This window comes from Aquila chrysaetos, chromosome 11 (genome assembly GCF_900496995.4).
Source record: "Aquila chrysaetos chrysaetos chromosome 11, bAquChr1.4, whole genome shotgun sequence".
Taxonomy (NCBI): Eukaryota; Metazoa; Chordata; class Aves; order Accipitriformes; family Accipitridae; genus Aquila; species Aquila chrysaetos.
This window is the reverse complement of record NC_044014.1, coordinates 43,719,730-43,738,474: the sequence shown is the minus strand read 5'-3', so window position 1 is coordinate 43,738,474 and position 18,745 is coordinate 43,719,730. Positions and strand designations below refer to the sequence as shown.

Below are 18,745 nucleotides of genomic sequence, written 5' to 3'. Positions count from 1 at the left end.
CCATGTGGGCAATTGCAGCCAGAATTTGGGGATGGCTCTCTTGCCTCTCGCAGGCCGTCCGTCACCGGGAGCGTGCCTGCAGGTCTCTGCCAGCACCGGGCTTGGAGGATGGCAGAGTTTCAACGCCTCGACTCATGCTGGGAGGAGGAAGGGCTCTCTGACCTCAGCTGCTGGCAGAAATAATCTTTAAAGGTTTACTGCCAGCGCAATGGTTCATTTAGCTGCACGAGACTCTCGGCTTGTCCTCCAGCCTGCCTCACCCGCCAGAACCAAGCCCCGCTCGCAGCCGGGAGGGCAAACGCCCAAGGTTCTTGCGCAAGACTACACTGCTGGCTCTCATCCCGGGGACACAGCTACGACACCGCAGCAGCGGACGGACAGAAACGGCAGCATTTGGGCGGAGGGTCTTCATCGTCAGGCTGGACTGCCAGCACCGGCTGCGCATCTCAGAAGTGCTAAGGCTCGAGAGCGAGCGCGGTGCTCTTCTAGGCATGCGAGAGAGATGGCGCGGATGGAGCCGTCTTCTCCATCCATTTTGCTCACTTTTATTTGTTTGTTTGGTGTTTTTGTTTTGGTTTGTTTGTTTGTTTTTTACCTGGTGAGGGTTCCAGTCGCTGTCAAAGATAATCACAGTATCGGCAGACTGGAGGTTCAGACCCAGCCCGCCAGCCCGAGTGCTCAGCAAAAAAATGAAGTACTCAGAGCCTGGCTCATTGAAAGTCTTTAACAACATGCCCCGGTCTTCTGCTTTAGTGGTTCCTAAAAACAGAGAGGAAGGGTTACTCCTGCCCTGACAGTCACAAGATCCGGTGGGGCGGGAGGGCGAGGGGCTCTGCGGCATTCGGAGGGGGCTGCCCACCATCCGGAGGGAGCACGGGGGCTGAGAAGAGGCACTTGGGGTACCGAGGCCGCGGCGTCAGGGTGCTCGCAGGCACCGCGCCGGCCGTCAGGAACGACCGGCTCCAGCGGGGAAGGGAGAGCCCGGTCAGGTGCGGGTGTGCGTCCTGTGAAAGGACACTGTGGCAGGGTGGGTGCAGCCCAGCGTGAGGCAGGGCGGGGGGGAACGTGCGGCCGCTTTCAGTAGAAAGACTTGAGAGAAGGGGCAAGACGGAGAGGAATGGCTAAAGCCGGTGGGTGCTGCTGGCCCGACTTGGCATCTGGGCTGTCCACGAGCGGACCAGAAAATCTCCCAGAGCTCGGGACAGTGGTACTGGGAACGCAGCTGGTTTTAAGGCAGCGTTTGGTACATTTGAGGCTGGGGTTGTTATGGGAGGTTGGCAGCAGCAGGAGACCGAGCTTAGCAATACATGAGGGTTTCTCCCAGCCCGTCCTCCCCAAAACCATCCTCCTTCCGCTCTCGTTAGAGAAACGCAGTTCCGTAAACCACACAAGGGCTCTGCACAAGCCCAGGGGAGAGCTGGGGATGCTCTGGGGTGTGAGGTGAGCTCACCCTACTTCGCAGGGAACCGTTAAGAGATGCTCACACCCGCGCCAGTTGTGGTGTGTAAATGCCTCGGCTCCGACTGTGCCGCGGGGCCGTGACTCTCCCCGCTCGGTCCTGGGGAAGGGGCACGTGGGGCGAGTTACTGCCCGGCTATGAGCAGAAAGGGCCACACAGTAAGGTGCTGGCCACAAGCATGATGCCACGCTAACACCCATCCCACACTGGAAGTTGTTAAATGTTGTGACCGAAGGAACAAACAGCTCTGAAAGACTGATTGGAAGGGAGAAACCTTGGTTTCAATACTGCTTCGGTCTCATTCTGCACCTCACCTTCTCAGGAGCTTAACGTTTCTCTCAACAGATCAATTCTTTAAGGAGTTAGCACCGCTCTTTGCTGGCAAAGAGGGTTTGGGTCTGCACAGACTTCAGCAGCCCCACAGCTTTGGGGGCATCTTTACAGGTATTCAGTGGTTTATTCCAACCAAAAATGGTGAATTGACTTTCCTTTTCTCCTACATTAGATTCGTGCACAAACTAAGCTGCACACCTGGAATCCAACTAATGAATTTATATTTACATTATTTTAATAATGTTATAGGCCAGATAGCCCTTAACAGCATCCTTCAGCGTTTCAGAATTAATAGTAGATCGGCTGAATTTAAAAACGAAAACCGTAACTGAAGCAGCAGCTGATGATAATGTAGAAAGTCAAAGGCTGCACTTTATATCTTTCATCCTGCATACTGAAAGGTTTATGGCTTTAATTTGCATCCTGCAAGCAGGGTTAATTGCTTTACAACGTGCTGTTTGCTGCAGACCTATTTCCCTTGCAAGAGATGCCTGGTCAGTGAACCCGGAGGAGCTTACCTCACTGCTTGGCCCCACGCGAGGGGTTTATCCTCACCGCAAGCCATAAGTAACAGAGGGGCAGCTGCTGTCCCCGCGCATCAGAGGCACTCACCGTCCAGCCTGAGGTATTTGAATCCGCGATAAGCAAAATAATCTTCCATGATGGTCATGAGGGAGGTCATCTGGCAGAAGAGCAGCACCTTGTGGTTGGTGGCTCGCAGTTTGGGGAGGATTCTGTCGAGGAGCTCAAATTTGCCTGAGGCACGGTACAAATCCAGTCTGCGAGGGAAGAGAAGAGGGGAAATAAGGATTTGATGCTAAAAACACAGTGTCTGCCTTGCATAAGGATTACCAGCGCTCACTGCAGTAGTGCTACTGCATTTAACATGCACTGATAAACCACTTCACAAGGAAAAGCCACAAGTACCTCCACTTGTTATAACTCTAAAATACCCTACTTACCCTTGCACGATACCTCCTGTGAACCCCAAGTGCTCGGAAAAGGATTCCTGGGATCAGAAAGAGAAACGATGTTAGAAACTGTCCTTGCACACAAATAAATCCAGCAAAGTCCTGGAACTGCCCTAAAAGAGAACTGGCCCTGGGGTCAGGCAGGGAGGACTGGTGACGGCAGAGGTCCCGCTCCCAAAGTGCCTTGGGAAGCAGGCACAGGAACGGAGCGATTTTAAAATCTGCCTGGTGTCAGATGGCAATGCCCTGCTGCCGACGCAGAGAGTTTGTGCCCAAAAAGATCAGGCTGAAGGGATACACCCGGTCTCACTCTTTTTAGGTGATATTGCTTCACCGAGCTCACTTGAACAGATTTCAGACTGTTTTGGGCGGCAAGAAGGAGCGTTTTGAAGGAAGCCCGATCGGCACAGTGCCGCGCTGAGGGCTGACGTTCAGCTGGCCAAGCAGCCAGGCCTGGCACTGAGGTGGTTAGTGGTCGGTCCGTGCCGCAGCCACAAGAGCTGTTTGGTTTATCTCCGTTTGGTCTATCTCCATTTAGGAGGGGGACGGAACAGTTTTGACACGTTTCCAGAGGGCGTGCGATCACCGCGCGTGCTAGCCCTGAGCCCACGTTACCTCTATATGCTGAAACATGTAGGGGTGGTTACAGATCTTCCGCAGCTGCATGATCGTGTTCATCAAGGTTTTCGTACCGCCTTTACCCTGCACAAACGAGACAAGAAATTAGAAATCTGAATTTCAGTTTACTGATCGCAACAGCTATCCAGGTGGTCGTGAGGAATATTCTCGGCCTATTTAGCTGGGCATTTGCAGCCCTGAGGCTCCAGCGCTGCCCAGATCTAGCTGGAGCTGTGTCTAGAGGCATTGGTCCCAGAGCAGGACTGCCTGGGTGGGCAGGCAAGCTCTCCCCAGTTAGTGAGGGGTGAAGTTTTTAATACAGACGTTAAAGTCACCTTGAGAATTCTAAGGAGCAAAGGCTGCTGAAAAGCCAGCTGCTTTGGGGGAGCGGAGCTGAAGAACACAGAATTTTTCACCTCCAGCTTTTAGTTCAGATCAAAGTGTCTTTTTTATTTTTTCTTCTAATTAATTGCCATTTGACTTTCCGATCACTTTCAAAAGCAAGTCAGCGGCCTCCGTGGGTTTCCTGGCAGCCACAGGATTACACCCACCACAACCCTCAGGGCTCGTCTGGACGCATGAGGGGTTCGTGCTGGGCCAAGCTCAACCCACACCCCCCGAGGCAGCCCATCCACTTGAGCGGGACGCTGGCCCACAGCTCTGACCCCGTCCCTCCAGGACTTCTTGCTTTGCTTTGCTTGTAAAAGGGGTTTTTGCTTTATCTGTTGATGTGGCAACTGAGGACAGCTGCAGAACAGACACCCCCATTCCCGGAGGCGTTTCCAGCCCCACTCTGACCGCAGAGGAATTCGCCAAAAGCAGGGACTTTGGTGGCCAGACCTTTTTGTCCTTCTCAGAGCCATCCGTGAGGAGCACCCCCTTGGCCTGCATGTGCCTGTAGAGGACCCTCTGCAGAGCGGACATGTCACACTTGATCACGTACTCCACCTGCAAGGACCGAGGAGAGGTTAATTCCCAAGGTGATGCGAGCGAGCACCTCCAAAACCCCGAGATCCTTCTGGCGCTTGGCACAAACCCATCGACTTCTAAAGCCTGGGGGGACCACAAGTCCCTTGTTCTCAGATGAATCAAACCAGCCACCTCTTCCTGGAGCTGAATAAAGCTCCACACACACACCCTGAGATGGGGGAAGAGCGGGGCAGTTCATCCCGGCCGTTACCTTTTCAGGCAGCTGCGCTTCTACTTCCTTCTTCAGCCTCCGCAGCAGGAAGGGGCGCAGCACTTTGTGCAAACGCCGAATGATCAGGATGGTTTCTTCTTCGTTCAGGTCCACCTGCATCACCAGGGAAAGGAACCATTACACAAGGGAAGTTCCCTTTCTCAGCATCCGTCAACGGTGGCAAGATTCCCAGGGTCAGGGTAAGGCACAACAACGCATCGCTCTGCACGTGGCAGAACTGGGACACCGAAAGTCTCTTTGATGTAATCATCACAATCCGAGGTTTCTGCACTGATTTTTTTTTTTTTTTTTTTTTTTTTTTTTTAAGTTCAGGCTCACTTATCTTCCCCCGGCTGCCCGATAATCTGCTCTGCAAAACCTCAGCTGCTGCGATTCAACAGGAGTCGCTTCAAACAGCTCCAGAGCCATTAACAGCAGCACCGACAGCACCTTCACCATCTGAGAACTACGCTAGCAAGAGCCCAACTGGCTTCTCCTGCCAACACTCAGATACCTCAGGGTCAGGAGAACTGTTCACCTACCCTCATTTCCAGTACTCAATTAACGCTCTGCATTTTCCAGTCTTCCAGTAAAACCCAGCCCAAAGAAACTACATTTTACAGGACGGTGCTCTGCACCTTGCGAGTAGAAATTAAGAGATTTTTGCGAGCGTTTCCAAACACAAGCTACCCAAAACACCCGGTGGCTGATGACAGCCCTGACCCCCCACCAGCAGCATCGGCCACCACCCGGCTTCCTGCCGTACCTTTTCTCCCGTCATGGCAAAAGGAGCATTAAACCACTGCTCAAATGTGCTACAGCTCTTGAAGATGGTCGGCAGGAGGAAATTGAGCAGGGCCCACAGCTCAGGGAGCTTGTTCTGCAGCGGGGTTCCCGTCAGCAGCAAACGGCGCGGAGCCACGTAGTGCGTGTTGAGGACCTGGGTGAGCTTGCAGTGGTGGTTCTTCATTCTGTGGCCCTCATCCACAATCATGTACTTCCAGCGGATCTGCAGGAAGGAGAAGGGCGGTGTGAGCAAGGGATGGCGGCTCTCTGCACCGCAGCTATGACTGGAGAATCCCACCAACAGCCTTTGGTAGACCAGGCTTCCAGGAGAGATCCAAGCTAGCCGGGATTGTGGAAACCCACGCTGACTTCTAAGCTGCTGCCGGGGAACTGCTCCCATCGGGGGCAATTTGTGTCTCTGGTTCAGAGACGGACACAGAAGGAGTGGGAAGAAAGGAAGGATGCTAATGCCAAATAGCTGACAGAGACTGATGCCAGCTTTGGGGAATGTCAGTATTTCTTGAGATTTTTGGCCATTAACAAATCAAATCGTGTTTAACTCTCCGCAATACAAAGGGAAAAGAGAAGACTGCTCCCTTCCAAGCCTTGCTGAGGCTTCAACTCATCTTACAATCTGGGCAGACCCCCATCACTGAGGTAAGCAGCGCTGCAGAACTAATTCTGAGCGAGACTAAACCCCTTAAACCCAGGGTTTTGACTTGGCGCATTGTCTGCGTGCTTTTTTGAAACGGCACAACCTTTCCAGCCCAAGGGAAGCCTCAACATTTGATCTTTACCCTGTGGCTGCCGGCTAAGTACAGAAAAACCCCTTCACCACTCAGCTAGGGCAGAAGGGCAACGATGATCTTGTAGGGGTTCTAATAAATATTCATTGTCCTATGAATTGCTTTACTAAAAGGGAAAAAATTATTTGCTGTATCACAGGATATGCAGCCAAAACCAACAAGAATGCTACATCAGTTCTGGCTGCTGAGGGTAAGCTGCAGCTCCTCGCCTCCTGCCACGTGACGACGAGAGACTCCAGAGATAAAAATCTCACTTAAGACAGCAGGATTTTTCTGACAGGGACTGTCTTGGTGACATCTGTGCAGCGCCCACAAGTGCAGCGAGGACAGGCGATCCTCCTGCCACAGCCCAGATAATACCGAACAGGGAGCTGCTGTTGCCTGCTGCTGGCAGGACTCACCTTGGCCAGGATGTGCTTATCTTTGATGATATATTCATAAGTAGTCAGCAAGACGTTGAATTTCCCACTTCGGAGCTGAGGTACAAATGCCCGTCTTGCTGCTGGAGAGCCCTGGAGAAACAATTTCAAACAGAAATGTTAAACCAGAATATGATTTCCAGAAGAGAGATGGTGGGAGTAGTTATCAACACGGAACAATTGTTCCAGTTACAGAAAGGCAGCAAGAACATTTGTGCAGACGGTAGCAGCTGGACCCCTTCTGCTGTTAAGGAATGAAAACCAAATGTGGATTTCATCGATTTAGCGCCAGGAAGCACCCCAGCCTCTTTGGGATAATGGAAATATTGTTTGACTGGAAGGAAGACAAGGCAAACTGGCACCCAAGGAATCCTCACGAAACGAGTGGCCAAAGGAGCCCGGTAAGTGCATGCAAAAATAACACCGGTACTTGCCTTGTATGAGACCTTCACCACAGAAGGAGCCCATTTGTCAAACTCATACGCCCAATTCGACAGAGTTCTGGAGAGAAAAAAAAAAAAAAAAAAAAAAAAAAGAGAGAGAGAAATGGTAAAACTGGCCCTTGCACAATGGGGAATCACACCGCAGAGGCCCGGAGCTGGCACGGATGCCAGGCCAAGAAGCATTTTCTGTGCTGCGCAGGGCTGGGAGGGGTGATGAATTCAGGCACGGCACTTACGAGAGAGGTACTATAATGAGGAAGGGTCCGTTGATCCGTTTGTGCTCCATGAGGTATGTGATTAAAGCGATGGTCTGGATGGTTTTGCCCAGACCCATTTCATCTGCCAGGATGCCGTTCAGGTTGTTGTTGTACAAGGACACCAGCCACTCCAAACCTTTGATCTATGGGGAAAAGGGAGCGATCGAGGGATGAAAAAAAAAAAAAAAAAAATCAGACTGCAGACAGAGGAGTCGCATATCAGATGCGCTAACGACCTGCACGCCCCACCCCCTGTCTTATGTATTATGTAGATGAGCTCCCTATACACTATTAACGATCTCATTTTAATTATTTAAAGCCAGTCACAGGCATTAATGTATTCCTCTCCTCTCAGGGCCAAGGACACACGCAGAGAGCCAGCGTTCTTTGTTTTAAGCAGCGAGCCAGCCTGGCTCATTATCTCGCACCAGACAGGCGCGCTGGCTCGGCCCTCGGCTCCCGTTTCTTGCTACCAGGAGCTTCTCGGCACAGCCCAAATCTCAGTGCCTCCCACCAAAACCTCCTGGCAGCGCTGCCAGAAACGGCGTTCCCGCGTACGGCAGGGCCGGCGCTCCCTTCCGCAGCCTCTCACCTGGTACTGCTTGAGGACTCCGTTGACCATCAGCGTGGACTGCTTGTCCACCCTCTCGGTGACCGCATGGGCCACGGCATAGTACGACTGCAGGCCCCTCGCCAGAGCTTGAGACACCCCGTATTCATCATCAACGTCTTGCTTAGCATTTCTGGGGCGGGAGGGGAAAGGAAAATAAAAATGGAGATAAGAAAGATGATCCCTTTGGAGAATGCTCCTGGGGAGCCCCGTCAGTCCCAGGGTGGTTAATTTTCCCAATATGCACCAAATTAGGTCTCATTTTGGAAAGACCTCTCTCAAAAACCGGGAGCAGAGCAAACACCGCCTGCCGAATTTCACTCCTTTGACACAAAGCACGCGAGGTTTCACAAAAGCGACTTTGAAACAGAAGACGGCACGGCACGCCACGAGAGCAGGTTAAGAGGCAGGGCTCACTCGATAATGTGTCTGGCATCCACTTCTGAGACATCGTCGCTGTCTGGATCGGGGATCTTTTTCTTCTCCTCCACAGGCAGGGCAGGCTGTGCAGGTTGCGGTTGCTCCTCTTCCTCCTCCTGCCAGGAGACACAAAGCGCACCCTTCTGAGCACAAAGCCGCTTATTCTCCTTTATAAAATGGAAACGGCAGCAAAACCTGCTCGGCCGCACTCAGGAGTGACCGAGCCTGCGGACAACAACGGTGTAGGACAGGCTCAGAAAACTCCAGGGGAAGCACTCGCTGCCCCAGGAGCTCGCAGACCCAGACTCTGCCTGCACAGGCACGTCTGCTAACAAAGACAGAGGCTACCAGAAGCACAGTCTCACGCTGTTTGCTTCTGGACGTCCAAAGAGTTACATGAGAAATATTCGGGAAGAAAACCGGGCAGCTAACGAATGGAGCTTGCCATCTCCCCCTGCCCCTTGCATTCTTTACATGGGTTTTTGGGTTTATTCTAAATACACTTATTTGAGCTGACTGACACAGATCTGTGCTGGAAAAAGTAATTCTTGAGATGAGCTTAGTGCGGTACATATGGCTGTCTCCTATTCTCTCAAAAACACTTAAAATACAAAAGCATAAGGGAGACTGGTGTTATTTCTCCTTACCTCCTCCTCCTCTTCTGACCCACTTTCTTCACTGTCAGATCTTGGAGCTACTTCATATCTAATTAAATACAAATATTAATATTTAATTGCAAATCTGCTACCAACAGCACTCTACGCGCAGCATGAGATCAGCACAGTTCTAGAAACACTTGCATTAAAACTTGGATTTTGTTATCAGTTTGGTTTTTTTTTTTAATAAAAAAATGCTTATTCGTTTATTTTTCCCTCACTTTGTTCAAGTTTTCACATGCGCTCTCGGGAAAGCATATGAGCCGAAGAGCCTGCGTCCGGGACCACCCACCAAGCCTCCTGCAAGCCTTTCCCACACCATTTTGGGAGGCTGATGAAATCTTTCCTTCCTGATCCGCAGTCCTGCCGCTTCCAGCTCCCCGCGCTCCCCAAGGTTTGGGCCCAGGCCAAGCGCCTTCCTCCCCACCGATCCCGTTCTGAACATCAATCCCAGCCTGCCCTGAACAGCATCGCTACAGGCACAGTCCCAGCGCACGGCCAGAGCTCCCCATTCCCCCTCAAGCTGCAGCGTGCCGCAGATCGGAGGCAAAGGCATGCGGGGGGTGGCCAGAGGAAATCTCCCATCGTTGCCCCCTTCCCGGGACTTACCCAGGGTTCATCTCCAGCCAGGCTTCCAGCTGCCCAGCCTTCGGGGCATCGGTGCCGGTGAGAATCTTGCCACTCTCCACGTGGATCACTTTGACAGGGAGGTCGCTCATTTGGCTTGTCTCGTCCAGTGGCTGAGGAATCAAAGTCAGGCTGCAGGTCAGTATTTTGATTTTTCTGCCTCAAAACAGAGCTTGCATTTACATCAACATCTACAGCTTCGACCAAACCCACCACAGGACCACCGCAACAACCGCTGGGAAGAACAAAATGGCTGACTGCTTGAAATATCACATCACCAGAGGACAGGCAAAGCTCAAAAGCTGACGAGATTTAACATTTTGCTTTGAAAAATCGAAGCAGAAATTAAGAATCTTTGTGTTGGAAGGCATATTCAGATGCCAAACTTCATTCACACAGGAATAATTAATTTGAAATATCACTGAAAAGCTCTTCTGCTCGCAAGGGGTTTTGCAAAGTGCCGAGCACACAAAGTTCAACCCACAGGGTCAATCCTGGTATGTCACCGGGGCCGCTCGCACGCGCAGAGTTACGGATCCCTCCTAGGCGACATGAATCCCAACCTGACCAACCTGCCCAAGCTCACATAGGGAGAGGAGGAAACCAAGCTCCCCGATGTCCTAAATAGTGAACCGCCCTCTCATGCGGCAGGTCTAGAGCCTGAGAAAACTATTTGTGTTGAGGATGGGCAGAGGTCTCCCTCCATCCTGGTGTAAGTTCTATTTTAGGAAGTCTCAACTTAGCCACGCGCTGCATTAGATCTCATCATCGTAGTCAGCCTTGAAGTGGGGAGGATTGTAACGGGCCTTTTCAGCACGTGGCTGACGTTTCCTACCCTACTTGGCATGGCGTGAAATAAGATTATTGGGCTTACTTCGCCATCTGGTCCGATCGCCGGAGTCTGCCCTTCCGCATTCTCTGCCTTCTGAAAGAGAAGGAAGATGGTTGTTAGTGACCCAGTGCCGAAGGAAACGACAAAAACGGCGCCTCCGCAAAGACGTTATTCCAGCTCCACGCTAGGCTTCGCTTTCAACTCACCTTCTTTTTCTTTTTCTTCTTCTTTTCCTTGGCCACCTGTGCGGCCTTGTGCTGCCGGACCAGCTCCGTCAGGTTGGCTACGTACTCGTCCGTCTGCTGCAGTAGGTAGGCCAAGCGCTTGTCCTTCTTCTGATCGATGAGCTTGCGGTACCCCTCCTCATCTTCAGCCTACGGAAAGGAGGATCGTTAACACCCTGCTAAGTGAGCTGAGCCCTCTGCGCCCACCCCGAACACGTAACAGCTCATCATGCGCATGCAATACATCGCATGCACCCACGCAAACCGCTTACCATCAAACGGCGCATTCTCTCCTTCTCGATCCTCTCGTTTTCCTTCTTCTGCTCGCGCTCCGTGTTGGCGTGGTAAGTAGCCACCGCCTTGGTCAGCTTTTGAATTTTGCCTGTGACGGAGCGATGGTATTCCTTGAAATCTTTAGCGTGCTGGAGAATGCTATTGAGGTATTCCTGCAAGGAAAAGGAACGGCAAACAGGCGGCGTCAGGACTCGTGCACTTAGGTGTTCTGCTAAGTTAATACATCTAATGCCACAAGCTAAGCGAGATCGACTCCTCTCAGATTTAACAGAGCAGAATATTGCAGTTGGAAGAGACCTACAATGATCACCTAGTCTAAACAACAATCATCTAGTCCAAAGAGGATCTTTCTCTAATCCCCGAAAAAAAAGGGAATTCTCTAAAAAAGTTCAGCCCTGCCAGCTCCCGCTGCCCAACTCCTCCGGTGACCCTGAAAATGGCATGTGCAGCACGTCACTGCTGACCTGGTGCTTCTGCCTGCGTTTCCGTTCTTGCTCAATCTTCTGCTGCTTCTCCAGCTTCTCGGTGATGCGAGCCTCACGCAGGGACTGCCGCTTGCTGCGCTTGTACGCCTTGGCGTTCAGGGCCGTTTCCAAGGCCGTGTCTCGCCTCATGCACACCACGACTTCCTGACGCAGCTTTTGGAGAGATTCAGATTAAAAAAAAAAAAAAAAAGGGAATTAATTCCACGGGCGATGCTGCAAAGTATTTCAATAGTGCGGGTTTCATGCCACCCGCAGCTCCCACACACAGCGAGTTAATAAACCAGATTTCCCTTGACAGACAGCTTACCTGTCGCTGAAAATTAAGCAGCCTTAGTGCTTTAAGTTCAATGGTAGCTTTGGTTCTCAGGTCACCAGCCAGGGAGCCAGGAAGGTTTTCCAGCTCTTGGATTCTGTGAGCAATGCGAGCCTGCAGCCTGTAGAGGAAGGAGACGGGATTTCACAGCAGGCAGGGACCAGCACAACGAATTCACTTTCACTCCTCTCCTGATGAGAAGCTACCAAGTGCAGCTCTGATTTGTGGAGGCCTTATGAGAGGCTCTTGGCAGCTGAGCGGCTGCTCAGCATCCTGTTTTAACTCTGTTTTAATCAATTGACACAGCAGAGATGCTCCCCCCCCCCCAGCGGACAGGCACGCGTGGTCTCTAATAAAACATCAGCATGGTGACAGTCCCTGGAAAGCAGGGGGGACGAGATTTCGGAAGGTGCCTTGAGAAGCTCCAAGGAAAACGTACGCCCACTCGTCCCTCCAGATCTCTCCACGTCGCACGTTAAGAAGAGGTAAAACAGGATTAAGAAGAGGTAAAACAGGATGGGGAATCATTAAGGTATGCCTCAAGAGGATGAAAAGTAGCGGTGGTGTGAGGAAGGTCAAGAGCGAGCCGCTCTGGACCCTGTAACCCAAAGCATGGCGTAGCCCCTACCTGTACTCCCTCTCCTGCAGGATTTCCACCGGGTCAAGTCCTCTGGGCTTCTGGATGGGCGTGATCCGGTTCTGCTTCTGGTGGAGCTGCACCATGGGGGCCGGCTGGGCCGGCTGCCCGGGAGACTGCGTCTGGGGCGGCATCACGGGCGACGCTGCGGGAGGCACCGCCGGGGGGGCTGGCGAGGGCCGGCCGGTGGGCTGGGGAGGAATCAGTTTCTGAGGTGTGCTAGTGGGGGCTGCAGCATTTGCCATTGGTCCTGCGGAAAAACAAACCAGAGCGCCGTCAAGAAAGTGGTGAGGAAAAATACCGAGTTGCCTCCCTGTGTAAAGGGAAGCAGCTCTGCGTACACAGAGCCCGGCTTCGGCACAGTTCGCTGGCTTCCCTCTGACCTGAAGCCACCGCCTCTCTGCTGCGCCGTAAATTTAGCAGCAAATAAACCCAACGGCCTCCCTCCCCAGACGAAGCCATTAAACTCTGAACAGCCGGCTCAGAGAGCACACACAGAACCTCATAAAGCTCAAGCGGAAGAACGAGCTGATTATGGCAGCCCTTCAGAGAGCTCAGTCACTGTTTACAGGATTTTAACCAGGAATCTCCAAGCTCCTTCCACCCCAGCGGCACAGAGCACCGGTGGCGGGCTTTCCCCCTGCCCCGGCACATCACTTCGTTAACCACCAGCCCCTAATGGGCTCACGGTTCCGTGTCACGGTTTAAGGCAGTTTTGCTGCCAATGAGCCCCGGGTCTCACCTTCCGGCCAGGGCTTGGGGGGGCCGCCGGGGGGTTGCCCAGGCATTCCTGGGGGAACTCCTGAGGGTCCGGGAGGGGGCATGTTAGGCCCTCCTATACCTGCAGAAGGGCCAAAAAAAGAGACAGAAAGAGGGGGGGGGGGAAAAAAAAAAAAAAAAGAAGAAAAAACCACATTAAGATGTTGATCTTTGTGTGTGTTTACCAGGAGCAAAGTTTATCCTCCCGGTTAGGAGAGCCTGGCCAGCACGTACATCTTTTTGCAAGCACATAACCCCCCAGGCGTGCCACCCTTGCCCATCAGAGATGGCACCGGAGGGCTGAATCAGCCCTCCCAAACCCCAAACTGCCTGGAGGAGTCTCTCTGCCTCCCTGCTTCGACAGCAGCCGGGTGGGATGAATATGAAGTCCCAGTCCCCAGAAAGCTAACGGCCACGAATCGGATGGGCTGCGAGAGGTGCAAATGAAAAACCCAAACTGGGCGACACCAGGGCAGTGGAGAGGGTCAAACTGTGCCAAACTAGGGTAAAACACCCTCTGGCCAGCAAAACCCCAGTGCCGCCAGGAGGAAAGCCGATCCCTCCCCAGGGGCAGCGCTCACCGTGAGGTCTGTTATAGTTTGGAGGTGTCGGTCCTGGTCCAGGCCCTTGCACTGGTCCTTGCACTGGTCCTGTCCCGGACACGGAGGGCGGAGGTAGTGTCGGCATTTGCTGCTGCATTCCAGGCATGGGTCGCTTCCCCTGCACCGCCATCTGAAGGTGGTCGGGGAGGGGCTGGCCTCTGGCCAGCATCTTGTAGGCCATGATCTGAGCTCTCAGCTGGTGCAGCTGGTTCTGGTTAAAAGGGGTCGGGCCCCGGTTCTGCTGCCCCAGAGCTTGGGGATCAGTGCCATCCAAGGGGACTCCTCCAGGGCCCGAGGACATCTGAGGGCCAGAGGACGGACCGTTAGCCGGAACCGGACTCGAGGCGTGCTCGGAGCCGCCGAGTGGAGAAGGGTAACCTGGAGGGAGAGAGCCAGTTAGACAACAGCGAGGCGCTCCGCTCGCAGCGATGGGGATGGGAAGACCGAGTTATAAGAAAAAGAACTACAGAAAACTCCTCTCCAGTGAAGCCTGCACCTGGTTTAAACCCGAAAACCCCGGGAGTGCTACATCCTTCCCAAAATGAAGGATTTAAAGCAAGCAAAGTTCCTGGACGGGAGCGGCTGTGTGGGAACAGGGCGCTCGGCGTACAACGCCACACCGATCTTGGCACAGAGGAGACCGGGACGCGAGGAGAGACAGATGGTCCTTCTCCCAGTTTGACCTTTCCATGCAATTCTTTGCTCGTTTTCATGACTATCCTAACAGACACCAGATATAAATAGAAGAGTGAAGCAAAGAGCCACAGATGCTCTGGGAGCTCCAGACTGATCCACAGCCCCATCCCCATGAAAATAAGACTCATTTTTCCTAAAGAAACCAACCTTGAGAGTGTTGATCCATCGGGCTCGGAGGAGGACCCATCCCCGCGTGCCCGCCGGGCCGCATTCCCATCCCTTTCATCTGGCTGTAGCGAGGATCGTCGGTTATTCCCTTCTCATGCATGGAGTCCATGGGCTGCAGGAGAAAAGCAACACCCCAAAATCAAAGACCTGGCTACACCGTTCCCAGAGACGGAGGAAAGCCGAGCGCAGGGAGCTGCACCGCGTGACGCTGGCTGTGCGGAGGCAAGACGCGCTCCAAAGGCAGTAAGGATCCGCCGCTCGCAGCGTGCGTGTCCAGACGTTGCCAACAACCTCCTCAAAATGAAAACCTATTTGCTGGCAAAACACCGTAGACCACAGCGAACCACCCACATCAAGTGGTGGGGAGGGGAATAAGCATAAGGGGATGTTAAAAGAAACCTGAAATTGCTTAAATGCTGTGGCTGTGTGGTTTTTCCCCAGGTCTTTCAGCTGATGATGCTGAAGATGACTGAACAAGCTATAGATCGAAAGAACTGAGAAAAAGGGGATTTAGATGATGAAATAAAACAAAAAACCCCCAACGCTTTGGTGGTAGAAATGGAAAGGGAGAAGGGAGTCTTGTTTTCCCTGAGCTCCAAATTCCCAGCGACAGAAACCTTCATTAGGTGTTTCACTCTCCTTCCTTATTTAGGAATTAAACTCTTCAGCCCCCACTCGCAGTCTAGAAGCGAGCTGAAGAGACAGGTACAATACCCTGGTATTCGTGGTAAGCAAATCGCATAAACTCAGCTCTAAACGGTTCATTTCTCAGGCTTTCTGCCTCAAGGGAAATAAGATGCGTGAGCATCCAAAAAAATAAATGAACAGGAAAACTAAGCCACTTAAACCATTTTTTCCATGTTCTACCGAAGCGGCAGGTATTTTTTCAGTGCTGCCGGACGGCAGTGCCCGGCGGCAGCCTCCAAAATCCCCCCCCCTCACCTTGTGCATCTGATGCATGTTGTCCTGAGCGTAGCCCCCCGGCCCCTGAGGCGGCAGCGGGTGTCCTGCCGAGGGCGGTCCGGGGCTGGGTCCCATCATACTGTGTGCGGAACCGGGAGAGGGTCCCGGGCTGGGTCCCAACATGGCACCCGGGGACGGGCCCGGACCCGGAGAGGGCCCCGGGCGAGGCGTTCCTCCCATCGGAGGATCCGGAGTCGACATCTTCACAGCGGGAGCCGGGAAGGGGGTCCTGTCGCCAGAGAGCTCGTCTCAGCCGGAGCTGCCGCGGCTCCTGGAAGAGCCCCCGAACCGGGCACAGAAAAGGGAAACGAGGATTAGGTACAGGCAGCTGCCCACACGCGCTCGCACGGGGCACGTCCCCCAGAGCAAAGCCCTTGCTAACGAACCGAGAGCACGTCAGCGACCCCGGCCTTGCGGGCTTTGCAAAGCCGGAGGCATTAGGAACAAGAAGCCGACTTCCAAATCCATCTTCCTCGCAGCACGAGCACTGAATATTCCCGGGATTTGGGCAGGAGCAAACAGCATGCTGTTATCTGGTCCACACGGAAAGCGTTTGATCAGCTGAAGGGGTTTTATACCAGTTCTGGGAGTGATTTTTTTTCCGCTAACATTGAAATCGATTTGAAGTCGCCTCGCACTCGCTTCAGCTTCCGGCAAACCTAACTCCAGAGATGTGGGTTAAGCCAAAATATCCTGCTGGGAGTGGGCAGGGAAGCATCGAAATCCAGCACCTAAATGGTCCAGAGACTCATTCAAGTTAAATGGGCAATTTGTGTGGAAAAGCATCGCTGTTACGCAAGAAACTAGAATTTCTGGTTAATTCAGATGTGGCATAGAAGAACTATTAAAAATAATTGGACACCCATCCCAATTTGGGGTTTGGAAACATATCTGCAGTTACAGCAAACAGGCTGGGGATGCAGAGAAGCACAAATCCATCCTCTGGTCCCAAAGCGGGACCAATTCCACCCAAACCGCTATTCCCGCTGTGGGAACTCTCACTTCTGCAATTGCAAGTATAATCCAAACTAAAAAAAGAAAATGAGAGTGGACATATCTGCCTGGTGAGTGACATCAGATTTATTTCCCCTTTAACGTGAGGTTTGACGAAAGATGTAACGGGAGGGATTTTTGCCTCGAGGGATTTGCTCGGGGACCAGATCTCGTTTTGATCAATAATTATGACTGACGTCACTTTTGCAGGCTGGGAGCCGTTATGGGCAGCAAGGGTGAACGTGGGCTGTGAGACGAGTCCTGGGTCCTGGCTGCACCGAGGGTCGTGGTGAAGGGGGGTACGTCTGGCTGGGGCCAGTCCTGTTCAGTATCTCTATCGACGACCTGGAGGCAGGAGTTAATGCACCAGTTTGCTGCCGATACTAAACTGGGAGGCGTTGTCGACTCTCTGGAGGGACGAAAGGCTGTGCAGAGGGATTTGGACAGATCAGAGCATTGGGTGATCGCCAACGGCATGAAAATTAACGAAAGTAAATGCCGGATTCTGTGCCTGGGACGAAGTAAGGCCAGGCAGAGGTATAGATTGGGAGAGGAGCCGCATTTGGGCGATGCCCTCCATGACATTAACTTTTAAAGGTCAGCCCTGAGCGGTCAGGCAGCTGGACGGGATGATCCTCACAGGTCCCTTCCAGCTGAACTACTCTACTCACAGAAACAGAAATTATTCTGACTTCAAAATACAGTGAAAAGTGCAAGTGTGGGGTTGTTTGGTTTTTTTTTTTAGGACTGCAGATGGTTGCGATGAACACAACGCCAGGTTAACGTAGGAGAACAGCTATTGCCCTTGGCTCTGACCACGCTTCTCTGCGCAGAGCCCACCAGGATGAGCTGCAGGGACAGGAATCTGCAGCATCACCCCATTTTCACCTAAAAATGCAGCCGTGCCACAGCTTCTGCGGGATATAAAATCCCCATTCGCTGCCCGAGCCAGATTAAAAGATTCGGTTGCTGGTGAGGCAGACTACAGAAGTTAAACTTGATGTGAAATAAGGATGTGGTGTTACCACGTCCAAAGCTGGTGGCTTTCAGAGTGGTGAGGCCAGGGAGAAACACACGTGTGTGCCACCAGCATCTGCTTGGGCTGCGCCGGAGCAGGTAAATGCTTGCAGCCACCTGGGAAGGCAAATCCACGTCTGGGTTTCACGCACTGATGCATATTGCAGCTGCAAGAGCGAAGAGGAACTGTAACCGGAGGATCCGAACGCAGCAGCGTGGCCGGGAGGACGACGCAGGGCTGAAAACATGGCTGGCAGAGGTGGCTCTCTGGCATGTGTGTTGGGCAAATGGAGCTGCCCTCTGTCCCGGAGTTAAATCTGCAGAAATCCTGGGCTCGGAGGGAAAGAAACTCGTGAGGCTTGTTGCGCTTGCCATCTGCGATCAGAGGACGACAGAAGGGTGAAACACTCCTTTTTTAAGGTCAGGTAATATTACAACTCCTCCAGTATTCATCTTGAGTGCTTCCTCCTTTTTTACATCTTCACTGGAAACAGCACGGCACAAATTAGGGACATTTCTCAAGAACTAAACGGATTTTAAGAGGTGACCGGAGATACTTCTGGGCTGCGCAGGACATCCAGAACAACCCTAATTAACATGCTCCTCTCTGCACTCAGGATGAAGCCTAATGAGCGCAGCGTAGACGATCCCTCGCTGAGCCGCTAACCCTCCCTTCCGAGCCTCTGCCAGCCGGGAGCCAGGGCCGGGTGGCGTTTCATCCCGATTTGTTCTGGCAATTTGTGGTTGTGGGTGTTTATTTTTCATTTTCCTCCCATGTTGTTGGTAAACACGATGGAGCCAAGCACTTCCCACAAACACGGTGCTGAAGGGAACGATCACGATCGTGCCTCAGACCACAGGAGCTCTCGGATTCACACTTGTCCCAGAGCCAGGGGAATTCAGGAACTTGTGTTTTCACACAAAAAGGTGCAAAGTGGCTGTTAAAAAGCAGAACACGCCTAAAATCTTCCCCTTGTCCTAAATCTGTTCAGCTCTGTAGCAGTGCCAAACCCATAGATTTAATAATCTTAAGGATCTGTGGGCTGCGAAAAGGGTAGGCGGCCTCCAAAGTTCATGCTCATTTCCTCCTGGAAAATCCAGACTTGAGCAAAACGGCGGCGTTTCCCAGGACACAGAGCAGCCACTGGGGAGGGAAGCTTCCCAAAATATCGACACA

At 52.6% G+C, this 18,745-nt stretch overlaps 1 protein-coding gene across 11 annotated transcripts in view; it reads right to left on the bottom strand.

Annotated features, from left to right (window-relative positions):
• SMARCA4 (SWI/SNF related, matrix associated, actin dependent regulator of chromatin, subfamily a, member 4) overlaps nucleotides 1–18,745 on the bottom strand; it is a 29,749-nt gene that overhangs the window by 6,099 nt on the left and 4,905 nt on the right. For all 11 annotated transcript variants that reach the window (XM_030030108.2, XM_030030110.2, XM_030030109.1 and 8 more), the window contains exons 3-26: nucleotides 15,538–15,829; nucleotides 14,575–14,707; nucleotides 13,711–14,109; nucleotides 13,113–13,211; nucleotides 12,362–12,620; nucleotides 11,728–11,854; nucleotides 11,400–11,573; nucleotides 10,914–11,087; nucleotides 10,624–10,791; nucleotides 10,460–10,510; nucleotides 9,568–9,698; nucleotides 8,950–9,007; nucleotides 8,300–8,418; nucleotides 7,865–8,015; nucleotides 7,252–7,415; nucleotides 7,007–7,073; nucleotides 6,555–6,665; nucleotides 5,328–5,570; nucleotides 4,562–4,675; nucleotides 4,222–4,329; nucleotides 3,379–3,465; nucleotides 2,755–2,801; nucleotides 2,405–2,571; nucleotides 596–759 (exon numbers count right to left, since the gene is read on the bottom strand). In XM_030030108.2, coding sequence (XP_029885968.1) covers nucleotides 596–759; nucleotides 2,405–2,571; nucleotides 2,755–2,801; nucleotides 3,379–3,465; nucleotides 4,222–4,329; nucleotides 4,562–4,675; nucleotides 5,328–5,570; nucleotides 6,555–6,665; nucleotides 7,007–7,073; nucleotides 7,252–7,415; nucleotides 7,865–8,015; nucleotides 8,300–8,418; nucleotides 8,950–9,007; nucleotides 9,568–9,698; nucleotides 10,460–10,510; nucleotides 10,624–10,791; nucleotides 10,914–11,087; nucleotides 11,400–11,573; nucleotides 11,728–11,854; nucleotides 12,362–12,620; nucleotides 13,113–13,211; nucleotides 13,711–14,109; nucleotides 14,575–14,707; nucleotides 15,538–15,759 — 3,537 coding nt within the window. In that variant the 5' untranslated portion in view covers nucleotides 15,760–15,829. The remainder of the gene's footprint in view (nucleotides 1–595; nucleotides 760–2,404; nucleotides 2,572–2,754; nucleotides 2,802–3,378; nucleotides 3,466–4,221; nucleotides 4,330–4,561; nucleotides 4,676–5,327; nucleotides 5,571–6,554; nucleotides 6,666–7,006; nucleotides 7,074–7,251; nucleotides 7,416–7,864; nucleotides 8,016–8,299; nucleotides 8,419–8,949; nucleotides 9,008–9,567; nucleotides 9,699–10,459; nucleotides 10,511–10,623; nucleotides 10,792–10,913; nucleotides 11,088–11,399; nucleotides 11,574–11,727; nucleotides 11,855–12,361; nucleotides 12,621–13,112; nucleotides 13,212–13,710; nucleotides 14,110–14,574; nucleotides 14,708–15,537; nucleotides 15,830–18,745) is intronic.